Below are 13,822 nucleotides of genomic sequence, written 5' to 3'. Positions count from 1 at the left end.
TCGTAAGGCTGGAACGCCCCTTTGTAAAACTGTGTTGAGATTCATTAATCAATTTATGCTTTTCAAGATGGCTACAAATTGCTCCGACAATTATTGATTCCATAAATTTTCCCACTATGGAGGTCAGGCTTATTCTATAGTTCGAAGCTATGAACCTGTCTCCTGTTTTGTAGATAGGTATCACATTTGGTATTTTCGACTTATCTGGTATTGTGCCAGTTTGTAGTGATATGCTAAATTCCTCCTATCATTCCTTTAAAACCTTTGTGAATGGTTCATTTCTTAGGTTGTTAATTTATTTATTGTTGGGTTTTAATTTATCTATTTGTCTGAGAACCATGTCACTAGTGACCTTAATTGTGCATAGTTTATTTTCACCCTGTTCTACATAATTTATTATTTCTGGAATTTTGTTAGTATCTTTCTGCATAAAAATTTGTAGGAAATAAGTGTTAAAAATTCTACATATTTTTTTATCATTGTTGGTGAATTGACTTGAGAAACTTTTCAGTGGGCCTGTCTTGTCCCTAATCTTATTTCTATATACCTGAAAGAAACCTTTTGGGCTAGTTTTGAACCCCTTGCGACTTTAACCTTATAATCTCTTTTTGCTTTTTTTATTCCCCTTTTTATTTCTCTCTTTAATTGAATATATTGATTTCCTAACTGCACCTTCCCTTTTTTTATTCGCCTGCACAAGACTCTCTTGTGACCAATGAGATATTTTAATCTATTGTTTATTCATTTACGATCATTTTTATTTGATCTAATTTCCCTATTTAGAACTTAACGTCTGAACAGCTAGAACTATACTCTGAAAATCGTCATATCGGCAACCAGCACCACCTACCTGACCCATAGTCAAATCATTCCAATTCAGCCCACCCAGGTAACTTCTTAGTCCTATGAATTCAGCTCAATGGAAGTCAGAGACAGAGACTTGATTGTAGTTATTAGGGTAATTCCATGATGTATTGAAACTGAGTGATTTGTGATCACTTTCCCTAAGATCAGCATTAATCTCAAGATTATTAATTAGTGTTTCCTTGTTGTCAAGAACAAAGTCAGGCAGATTGTTTCCTCTAGTTGGCTCTGTCACAGACTGCTTTAGAAAACAATGCTGAATTGTATCATGAAATTCACTAGATTCAAGATTTCCTGTCAGACAGCTCCAATTAATTTGTCTAAAGTTTAAATCTCCCATTAGCACAATAGTTTCTAGATGCCTTACGAATTTCGTTCCATAGAAATTTACTGCACTCCCTGTGAAGGTTTGGAGGCCAGTAAATCACACCCATGATTAGTTTTTCCCGAACCTCGGGAAATTGTAGCCTAACAGATTCAGTGTCCAGGTTTTTGATTTTATATCATGTCTAATGCAACAATTTAAATTATCTCTGACACACATCGCCCCTCTACTACCTTTCCTGTTGACCCTATCAGTAAAGAATAGTTAATAACCTTGTATGTGACATTCAAAAGGCATTTCTTTATTTTTCAGGTTGAACCAGGTCTGTCTTATAGGGATAATATCTATGCTTCCTGCACTTGCAAATAATCTTAGCTCATCCATCATATTTCTTACACTCTTACTATTAGTATAGTAAAGCATAAGGGAGCTAGTCAGTCGGTGTCCTCTACTGTCTCTCTTTGTTTGCTGACCATTTCCATTGCCTTTATTTGTAACTTTATGATGAATAATGTCTTTTAAACATATCCCAGAGGTATCCTGGTAATATTTGCTGTTTTCAGCCCTTGTTCTACGATTTGTTTGTTTCCCACACACACCTATACCTTTATCTTCTATCAGTTTAAAATTCTAAACAAGTTGGCCCCCCTCAATCAAGTTGGCTAATGCTGTCACTCCTGCCCCAGAGAGATATTCCCTATCCTTTGCATACATATCACGTTTGCCAAAGAAGTTGTTCCACTTATCAATGAATGCATCTGCAAGATTCTTGCAGTACCTTTCTAGCCAGCAATATACACCAATTTCCGTAGACATCCATTCACTACCCACTCCCTCTCTAGGCAAGATGATACATATAATTGGGACCCCAGTCTCCTGCCCTTCCCAATATCATTTCCACCAGCACTGAGACAGATAATGGTCTTGTTCCCACTACCTGATGTGATATTATCCAATCTGTTGACTATGTCATCAACACCAGCTCCTGGGAAACACACTTTCTGTCTCACTCTGTTACAGAAAGCACGGTCCATATATCTTACCTGCGAGTCATCAACCACAAAAATGTTCTTACCTCTTTTAGCGGGGGGGGGGGATGGTTAGTACCTTTAGCTTCACTGACCACTGAAGTACTCTCGTCCTGGTGAACAGAGAAGCGATTTCCCACCTTCAGATCTTCTCTCTGAACTTTTCTTATTTTGATGCTTCTCCCATTACTGGGAACAAATTGCCACTTGTAGCGGGTAATAGCGATGCTTTTTTTCCAGGGAAAACACAAGAATATTGTGTTTAGTTTGGTGGCCAGTTTAATTCAGTATTCGAGGGCTCGAGGGCCGTTGGTGGCATTTTCCCGTATTGCCACACACAAAATTGTGAATGTGGAACAGAAAGAAAAAGTAGTAAGATTAGTGCAATAGTACACAGCAGAGAGTTTTTAAAGAAAAGTTTGAAAAGTGCTTTAAAGTACGAGAAAGTTATAAGTAAGTAGTCCAGAGGGGAAACATTGGCTAATATTCATACAACTTAATTATTAAATACAGTAGAAATCAGTCATGATTAATAACATTAGAAATTAAAACAACTAAGTGGCAGAACTGCGAGAAAATCACTTACATTAAAAAGAGCTACAATGGGAATAAAGTGAACTAAGTAATTTACACGAATAAGTAGAGAAAATCCACTTACACTAATAGGTACACGAATGTTAACTATTCATGAAAGACTTGAACCTGCCTCGCTTGGGCCAGTAGGCCTGCTGCAGTGTTCCTTCTTTCTTATGTTCTTATGTTCTTAAATTACTTTCCTCCCTTTTTGTAGCTTTATTCATCAGGAACCTCGTAGTTCACTCCCTGAACTGGTCCATACTAAGACTGGCCTTGACACCTTCAGGCAATCCGTTTCACTGCTTTATTTCTACTTAATAAAAGATATTTGAGGCCTGACCACCTTACTGTAGGTACTACAATACTATGTTCACTTCCCCTAGTACTATACTGGCTATGGTTCCTAACCTTGACAAACTTGGCAGAAAGGTTAGAATTCTAGACACCACTTGTAAGCAATTTCATAAACATTATTTATCTGCAGCTGCTTCACTGTCTTCAACATTCAGTATATCCAGTTGTGAAAGATACATTGATGAAAGATACGTTAGGGATGTTAATTAGAACGTAGGAAATCCAAACGAGTGATGCATTAGAAAAGTATACACAGAAAGTATAACTGGTAACAATACAGGAATAAAAGTTTGTGGAGAGGCATAGCGGTATCACCTGGGACTATAAATGTTCACTCAAAGTGACTTGTCGACAAATACTGAGTGACTGGGGTATTGGTATATAGTGAGAAACATACACTAGTGACTTTAATGTTTAGGTATAACAACAACCTTGTAAATGATCTACAAGAATACTTTTAATATAAATGTAGTTGAGTATTTAAGTTACAGATATTACAAGGACTCCAATGGAAATAAGTCACTTATTCTGACCTTTTTTGGATTATCCTAGGTAATTTACCCTATGATATCATGTATGATAATTTTAATTATTTAAATTTGTGTTTCTGTAATTATGTGTACCTGCACCTAAACAAACTTACTTCAAATTCAAATTTTTATTTCTCTTATGCTGTACAAAGATAAAATAGTTTACTTGTAACATGAAACATTGTTAGGCACAAAAGAAAGCCACTTGTACGCAAATATAGTGGAGTGTGAAGCTGTCATATACCGTAAATGTGAAGCCAGTCACCAGTAATACGTCTGTCCACTGCTCCAGGAAGCTGTACTTTGTGTGTAGTTCAGAAGTGAAGGAAATTATAAACGTGTGCATATGCTACCAAATTATTTAGAGAGAGAGAGAGAGAGAGAGAGAGAGAGAGAGAGAGAGAGAGAGAGAGAGAGAGCGAGAGAGAGTAGACAGAGTAGAGAACAGAGCAGTCTTATCTCTCGCCTGGACCCATCCTGGATAGCTCTGTCATTTCAGCAGAGCCTTCAACACAGGAGGGATGTGGGTGGCCTTACTGTTATGTACAAGGCTAATATTGTCAAAGTACCACACTTGGATCCACTTCGAGGACAGCGAGAAGCAAACTTCTATACCACAAGACGGGCAGAAAGCAGCAACCTCACTCTGGCTGTACCCTTCTCCAGAACATCACTACATCTGAGATCATTTATCCCAGGATGACTCGAGTCTGGAACACGTTCGTACAGCATTATGATGTTAAAAAGATAAAGTCATTTGATCAAATGAAAATGCTGGCCCACAGATGGCTCCAACTTCATCCTGTTCCCTGCTTGTATGTTTCATAACAATAAAAATGCTTTCAAATGAGCTGATGTAGGTAACAGCTCTTAGCTTGTCAATAAAGTTAGGAATCCTTAACCTGTAAATAGCTTGTCAATAAAGCTAGGGATCCTTAAAATTAACCTAACCTTGTCAAACCCTGTGTTAAAAAAAAAAGGGAGAGAGAGAGAGGACGAGTGTTTAGGCAGACTCCCTTCCAGTTTACAACTCACTCGGGGCACCCATAACCATACACCGCAAAATCCACCCACCACCACGACAGCCTGCCCCTCCACCATCTTCCCGCCACCACGACAGCCTGCCCCTCCACCATCCTCCCACCACCAAGAGAGCCGGCCACTCCACCATCCTCCCACCATACTGCACACTACTAGTCGACCAGACAAGTAGCCTAAAAAACAGAGAATATGATTAGCACATCATGCGAGGACTGGGTAGAATACTCACAATGGGCACAAGAGAATGCCTATTTAAAAAAATATATATAAAAAGGTATTGGCTTTAGACCTAAGATTCAAACATCTCAAACGACAAACCTCCAACACCTCCTCCTCCACTCTGCCACCACCGCCACTCCCGCCATCACAAACTGCCTCGCCTCTCCGCCACCCTCGCCGAATTCTCTGCTAGAGGCCACCACCTCCATCACCTGCTCTGCCATCTCTCTCCTCTCCAACACCGCCACTACTGCCACCACCATTTCAACCGTCTATCTTCCACTCTGATCTCTACCACCAGTGTTGTCACTACTATACCCTCCTCTGCCACCACCTCCCTCAACCCTGCCACCAGCACCAGCTGTCAGAATGTCCACAAACGAAATATGTAGGAAGTGTGTAAGGAAATTTAAGCATACCGAAAGAGACATTCACTGTGGAATGTACCAGGAGTAGAAGAACTCTGAAAACTCCTTAAAGGTATATCAGAGGTAAAGGTATACTACTATTATTGTCTACGACTGATCGAAACGTTCCTTTCATCTTCAGTTATTGTGTTACCTATGAATTGTTACACAAACGATATTGTTTCTTACATTTAACGTATCTCCTCTCCGTTACTTTTTCATTTTGCTTTTGTTGACTTGCCAAGTTAATTTTATGATTTTTGTTGACAGTGTTGGGAGAGGTGCGCGCTGCTGGCTGCCAACTTCCCGATCTGGAGCATCACCTGCCGTCAACCACACATATGTGTGAGTGTTAGACAGACTCGTTTGACTTCATTCACTTCTTTACAAGGTTCCCAAACATCAGCTTCTTAAACATTTTCTATATACTTACAAATGCTGTTTTCTTTATTTTAATTTAGGCTAGGTTAAGCTGAACACTTGTAGCCTTGATGTTAGTGGTTTAGAAAATTGACAAGTTGAAGAAACACGGAAAACTTTCCCAACTGGATGTTGAAACGTTTCTGAAACGTTGCAAAATGTTGCACAAGTGTCTCATTCTTCAACTTGCAGGCACTTATAACACGTGGTTATCCGTAGTTTTCCAGTTTCGCTGGATAATTGTATAGGCCTGGTCACAGACCGGGCCGCGGGGGCGTTAACCCCCGGAACTCTCTCCAGGTAAACTCCAGGTAAACTGGTATAATTGGTATAACTGGTATAATTGGTATAACTGGTATAATTGTGCTGCAAAGCATTTAACGTATTAATGATAATGTTTGAAACATTATCCTGGTCATCTTACCTGTAGTCTACCTGGAGGTTATTCAGGGGATCAACGCCCCCGCGGCCCAGTCCACGACCAAGCCTCCCGGTGGATCAGAGCCTGATCAACCAGGCTGTTACTGCTGTCCGCACGTAGTCCAACGTACGAACCACAGTCCGGCTGATCCGGCACTGACTTTAGGTATCTGTCCAGCTCCCTCTTGAAGGCCTCCTCCTCCTCCTCCGAGGAACAAACTGGCATCAACACGCTACCCTTCCTTTAAGAAAACTTCCCGTTATTCTACCTGTTGCTGCTACTCTTGCAACATTATACAGCTCTTGACGACGCACAGAGACGTGTGAAGGATCTTGAGCTGATGATTTCCATCCCCCCTTGGTTTGTCTTATATATATATATATATATATATATATATATATATATATATATATATATATATATATATATATATATATACATATATATACATATATATATATATATATATATATATATATATATATATATATATATATATATATATATATATATATATATATAGGTAGTAGGTTGGTAGACAGCAACCACCCAGGGAAGTACTACCGTCCTGCCAGATGACTGTGAAACAGAAACCTGTAACTGTTTTGCAAGATTGTAGGATTGCTGGTTTCTTTTTCTGTCTCATAAACACGCTAGATAACAGGGATATCTTGCTACTCCTACCTACACTTTGGTCACACTTCACAGACACGCATTTTTCTAAATAGCACTTGTTCTTCTTTATTTCTTCTATTGTCCATGGGGAAGTGGAAAAGAATCTTTCCTCCGTAAGCCATGCGTGTCGTATGAGGCGGCTAAAATGCCGGGAGCAATGGGCTAGTAACCCCTTCTCCTGTAGACATTTACTAAAAAAGAGAAGAAGAAAAACTTTATAAAACTGGGATGCTTGAATGTGCGTGGATGTAGTGCGGATGACAAGAAACAGATGATTGCTGATGTTATGAATGAAAAGAAGTTGGACGTCCTGGCCCTAAGCGAAACAAAGCTGAAGGGGGTAGGGGAGTTTCGGTGGGGGGAAATAAATAGGATTAAATCTGGAATATCTGAGAAAGTTAGAGCTAACGAAGGGGTAGCAGTAATGTTGAAGGATCAGTTATGGAAGGAGAAAAGAGAATATGAATGTGTAAATTCAAGAATTATGTGGATTAAAGTAAAGGTTGGATGTGAAAAGTGGGTCATAATAAGCGTGTATGCACCTGGAGAAGAGAGGAATGTAGAGGAGAGAGAGATTTTGGGAGATGTTAAGTGAATGTATAGGAACCTTTGAACCAAGTGAGAGAGTAATTGTGGTAGGGGACCTGAATGCTAAAATAGGAGAAACTTTTAGAGAGGGTGTGGTAGGTAAGTTTGGGGTGCCAGGTGTAAATGATAATGGGAGCCCTTTGATTGAACTTTGTATAGAAAGGGATTTAGTTATAGGTAATACATATTTTAAGAAAAAGAGGATAAATAAGTATACAAGATATGATGTAGGGCGAAATGACAGTAGTTTGTTGGATTATGTATTGGTAGATGAAAGACTGTTGAGTAGACTTCAGGATGTACATGTTTATAGAGGGGCCACAGATATATCAGATCACTTCTTAGTTGTAGCTACACTGAGAGTAAAAGGTAGATGGGATACAAAGAGAATAGAAGCATCAGGGAAGAGAGAGGTGAAGGTTTATAAACTAAAAGAGGAGGCAGTAAGGGTAAGATATAAACAGCTATTGGAGGATACATGGGCTAATGAGAGCATAGAAGAGGTATGGGGTAGGTTTAAAAATGTAGTGTTAGAGTGTTCAGGAGAAGTTTGTGGTTACAGGGAAGTGGGTGCAGGAGGGAAGAAGAGCGATTGGTGGAATGATGATGTAAAGAGAGTAGTAAGGGAGAAAAAGTTAGCATATGAGAAGTTTTTACAAAGTAGAAGTGATGCAAGGAGGGAAGAGTATATGGAGAAAAAGAGAGAGGTTAAGAGAGTAGAGAGTAGTGAAGCAATGTAAAAAGAGAGCAAATGAGATAGTGGGTGAGATGTTATCAACAAATTTTGTTGAAAATAAGAAAAAGTTTTGGAATGAGATTAACAAGCTAAGGAAGCCTAGAGAACAAATGGATTTGTCAGTTAAAAGTAGGAGAGGAGAGTTATTAAATGGAGAGTTAGAGGTATTGGGAAGATGGAGGGAATATTTTGAGGAATTGTTAAATGTCGATGAAGATAGGGAAGCTGTGATTTCGTGTATAGGGCAAGGAGGAATAACATCTTGTAGGAGTGAGGAAGAGCCAGTTGTGAGTGTGGGGGAAGTTCGTGAGGCAGTAGGTAAAATGAAAAGGGGTAAGGCAGCCGGGATTGATGGGATAAAGATAGAAATGTTAAAAGCAGGTGGGGATATAGTTTTGGAGTGGTTGGTGCAATTATTTAATAAATGTATTGAAGAGGGTAAGGTACCTAGGGATTGACAGAGAGCATGCATAGTTCCTTTGTATAAAGGCAAAGGGGACAAAAGAGAGTGCATAAATTATAGGGGGATAAGTCTGTTGAATATACCTGGTAAAGCATATGGTAGAGTTATTATTGAAAGAATTAAGAGTAAGACGGAGAATAGGATAGCAGATGAACAAGGAGGCTTTAGGAAAGGTAGGGGGTGTGTGGACCAGGTGTTTACAGTGAAACATATAAGTGAACAGTATTTAGATAAGGCTAAAGAGGTTTTTGTGGCATTTATGGATTTGGAAAAGGCGTATGACAGGGTGGATAGGGGGGCATTGTGGCAGATGTTGCAGGTGTATGGTGTAGGAGGTAGGTTACTGAAAGCAGTGAAGAGTTTTTACGAGGATAGTGAGGCTCAAGTTAGAGTATGTAGGAAAGAGGGAGATTATTTCCCAGTAAAAGTAGGCTTTAGACAAGGATGTGTGATGTCACCGTGGTTGTTTATTATATTTATAGATGGGGTTGTAAGAGAAGTAAATGCGAGGGTCTTGGCAAGATTCTGAAGAGAAGTTGCAGAGGTTGGTGGATGAATTTGGTAGGGTATGCAAAAGAAGAAAATTAAAAGTGAATACAGGAAAGAGTAAGGTTATGAGGATAACAAAAATATTAGGTGATGAAAGATTGGATATCAGATTGGAGGGAGAGGGTATTGAGGAGGTGAATGTATTCAGATATTTGGGAGTGAACGTGTCAGCGGATGGGTCTATGAAAGATGAGGTGAATCATAGAATTGATGAGGGGAAAAGGGTGGGCGGTGCACTTAGGAGTCTGTGGAGACAAAGAACTTTGTCCTTGGAGGCAAAGAGGGGAATGTATGAGAGTATAGTTTTACCAACGCTCTTATATGGGTGTGAAGCATGGGTGATGAATGTTGCAGCGAGAAGGTTGGAGGCAGTGGAGATGTCATGTCTGAGTGCAATGTGTGGTGTGAATATAATGCAGAGAATTCGTAGTTTGGAAGTTAGGAGGAGGTGCAGGATTACCAAAATTGTTGTCCAGAGGGCGTAGGAAGGGTTGTTGAGGTGGTTCGGACATGTAGAGAGGATGGAGCGAAACAGAATGACTTCAAGAGTGTATCAGTCTGTAGTGGAAGGAAGGCGGGGTAGGGGTCGGCCTAGGAAAGGTTGGAGGGAGGGGGTAAAGGAGGTTTTGTGTGCGAGGGGCTTGGACTTCCAGCGGGCATGCGTGAGCGTGGTTGATAGGAGTGAATGGAGACAAATGGTTTTTAATACTTGACGTGCTGTTGGAGTGTGAGCAAAGTAACATTTATGAAGGGATTCAGGGAAACCGGCAGGCTGGACTTGAGTCCTGCAGATGGGAAGTACAGTGCCTGCACTCTGAAGGAGGGGTGTTAATGTTGCAGTTTAAAAACTGTAGTGTAAAGCACCCTTCTGGCAAGACAGTGATGGAGTGAATGATGGTGAAAGTTTTTCTTTTTCGGGCCACCCTGCCTTGGTGGGAATCGGCCAGTGTGATAATAAAAAAATAATAAACATAATATATATATATATATATATATATATATATATATATATATATATATATATATATATATATATATATATATATATACTATATATATATATATATATATATATATATATATATATATATATATATATATATATATATATATATACTATATATATATATATATATATATATATATATATATATATATATATATATATATATATATATATATATATATATATATAGTGGGTTGGTAGACAGCAACCACCCAGGGAGGTACTACCGTCCTGCCAAGTGAGTGTAAAACGAAAGCCTGTAATTGTTTTACATGATGGTAGGATTGCTGGTGTCTTTTGTCTGTCTCATAAATATGCAAGATTACAGGTAAGTCTTGCTACTTCTACTTACACTTAGGTCACACTACACATACATGTACAAGCATATATATACACACCCCTCTGGGTTTTCTTCTATTTTCTTTCTAATTCTTGTTCTTGTTTATTTCCTCTTATCTCCATGGGGAAGTGGAACAGAATTCTTCCTCTGTAAGCCATGCGTGTCGTAAGAGGCGACTAAAATGCCGGGAGCAAGGGGCTAGTAACCCCTTCTTCTGTATATATTACTAAATTTAAAAGGAGAAACTTCAGTTTTTTCTTTTGGGCCACCCCACCTCAGTGGGATACGGCTGGTACGTTGAAAGAAGAAAGAATATATATATATATTTATTTATATATATATATATATATATATATATATATATATATATATATATATATATATATATATATATATTTATATATATATATATATATATATATATATATATATATATATATATATATATATATATATATATATATATATATATATATATATATATATATATATATATCAATAACAACACTGCACTAGCCAAGGACTCGAATCCATGCTGCTTTGGCCTGCCTCATGGTGGGCGATATCACATGACGCCCTACTCCAGTGGACCATACGATCCTTCAGAGTAGCGCATCCAGCAGAACTGGATGTTGTACATGCTACCCAAGGACACACGTTTCGCCACTGTGTGGAGAAACGTTTCTTCAATAAAAATTCCCATATGTTGCATGTGTCTGAATCTTCAACTTGTCGGTTTTCAAAATCATTTATCACATACAGAATGAAATTAGCTCAGAGGTACCCTCCCCACCATATGTCCTCGTATCAAGGTAACACATCTAGCTCTGCTGGGTGCTTGATTCATGTAGGATTTGGGGGTCCTGTGAGATAGAGCGTCATGTGGTTTCCGGTCACCATGAGGAGAGCCAAAACAACATGGCTTCGAGTCTTTGGCTAGCCGAAGTGTTGTTACTGATAAATTTCACTTGTTCATGGTTACAATTATATTATATATATATATATATATATATATATATATATATATATATATATATATATATATATATATATATATATATTATTTTTTTTTTATTATCATACTGGCCGATTCCCACCAAGGCAGGGTGGCCCGAAAAAGAAAAACTTTCACCATCATTCACTCCATCACTGTCTTGCCAGAAGGGTGCTTTACACTACAGTTTTTAAACTGCAACATTAACACCCCTCCTTCAGAGTGCAGGCACTGTACTTCCCATCTCCAGGACTCAAGTCCGGCCTGCCGGTTTCCCTGAATCCCTTCATAAATGTTACTTTGCTCACACTCCAACAGCACGTCAAGTATTAAAAACCATTTGTCTCCATTCACTCCTATCAAACACACTCACGCATGCCTGCTGGAAGTCCAAGCCCCTCGCACACAAAACCTCCTTTACCCCCTCCCTCCAACCCTTCCTAGGCCGACCCCTACCCCGTCTTCCTTCCACTACAGACTGATACACTCTTGAAGTCATTCTGTTTCGCTCCATTCTCTCTACATGTCCGAACCACCTCAACAACCCATCCTCAGCCCTCTGGACAACAGTTTTGGTAATCCCGCACCTCCTCCTAACTTCCAAACTACGAATTCTCTGCATTATATTCACACCACACATTGCCCTCAGACATGACATCTCCACTGCCTCCAGCCTTCTCCTCGCTGCAACATTCATCACCCACGCTTCACACCCATATAAGAGCGTTGGTAAAACAATACTCTCATACATTCCCCTCTTTGCCTCCAAGGACAAAGTTCTTTGTCTCCACAAACTCCTAAGTGCACCACTCACTCTTTTTCCCTCATCAATTCTATGATTCACCTCATCTTTCATAGACCCATCCGTTGACACGTCCACTCCCAAATATCTGAATACGTTCACCTCCTCCATACTCTCTCCCTCCAATCTGATATTCAATCTTTCATCACCTAATCTTTTTGTTATCCTCATAACCTTACTCTTTCCTGTATTCACCTTTAATTTTCTTCTTTTGCACACCCTACCAAATTCATCCACCAATCTCTGCAACTTCTCTTCAGAATCTCCCAAGAGCACAGTGTCATCAGCAAAGAGCAGCTGTGACAACTCCCACTTTGTGTGTGATTCTTTATCTTTTAACTCCACGCCTCTTGCCAAGACCCTCGCATTTACTTCTCTTACAACCCCATCTATAAATATATTAAACAACCACGGTGACATCACACATCCCTGTCTAAGGCCTACTTTTACTGGGAAAAAAATTCCCTCTTTCCTACATACTCTAACTTGAGCCTCACTATCCTCATAAAAACTCTTCACTGCTTTCAGTAACCTACCTCCTACACAATACACTTGCAACATCTGCCACATTGCCCCCCTATCCACCCTGTCATACGCCTTTTCCAAATCCATAAATGCCACAAAGACCTCTTTAGCCTTATCTAAATAGTGTTCACTTATATGTTTCACTGTAAACACCTGGTCCACACACCCCCTACCTTTCCTAAAGCCTCCTTGTTCATCTGCTATCCTATTCTCCGTCTTACTCTTAATTCTTTCAATTATAACTCTACCATACACTTTACCAGATATACTCAACAGACTTATCCCCCTATAATTCTTGCACTCTCTTTTATCCCCTTTGCCTTTATACAAAGGAACTATGCATGCTCTCTGCCAATCCCTAGGTACCTTACCCTCTTCCATACATTTATTAAATAATTGCACCAACCACTCCAAAACTATATCCCCACCTGCTTTTAACATTTCTATCTTTATCCCATCAATCCCGGCTGCCTTACCCCCTTTCATTTTACCTACTGCCTCACGAACTTCCCCCACACTCACAACTGGCTCTTCCTCACTCCTACAAGATGTTATTCCTCCTTGCCCTATACACGAAATCACAGCTTCCCTATCTTCATCAACATTCAACAATTCCTCAAAATATTCCCTCCATCTTCCCAATACCTCTAACTCTCCATTTAATAACTCTCCTCTCCTATTTTTAACTGACAAATCCATTTGTTCTTTAGGCTTTCTTAACTTGTTAATCTCACTCCAAAACTTTTTCTTATTTTCAACAAAATTTGTTGATAACATCTCACCCACTCTCTCATTTGCTCTCTTTTTACATTGCTTCACCACTCTCTTAACCTCTCTCTTTTTCTCCATATACTCTTCCCTCCTTGCATCACTTCTACTTTGTAAAAACTTCTCATATGCTAACTTTTTCTCCCTTACTACTCTCTTTACATCATCATTCCACCAATCGCTCCTCTTCC

General features: G+C 39.3%; 1 protein-coding gene across 2 annotated transcripts in view; it reads left to right on the top strand.

The window, feature by feature from the left end:
* The window catches only part of LOC128693290 (uncharacterized), a 74,664-nt gene that overhangs the window by 54,192 nt on the left and 6,650 nt on the right, over window positions 1-13,822 (top strand). For both annotated transcript variants that reach the window (XM_053782902.2, XM_053782893.2), the window contains one exon: window positions 5,615-5,689. In XM_053782902.2, the coding sequence (XP_053638877.1) occupies window positions 5,615-5,689 (75 nt within the window). The remainder of the gene's footprint in view (window positions 1-5,614; window positions 5,690-13,822) is intronic.

This window comes from Cherax quadricarinatus, chromosome 90, assembly GCF_038502225.1.
Source record: "Cherax quadricarinatus isolate ZL_2023a chromosome 90, ASM3850222v1, whole genome shotgun sequence".
NCBI classification, from domain to species: domain Eukaryota; kingdom Metazoa; phylum Arthropoda; class Malacostraca; order Decapoda; family Parastacidae; genus Cherax; species Cherax quadricarinatus.
This window is presented reverse-complemented; position numbering and strand designations above follow the sequence as displayed.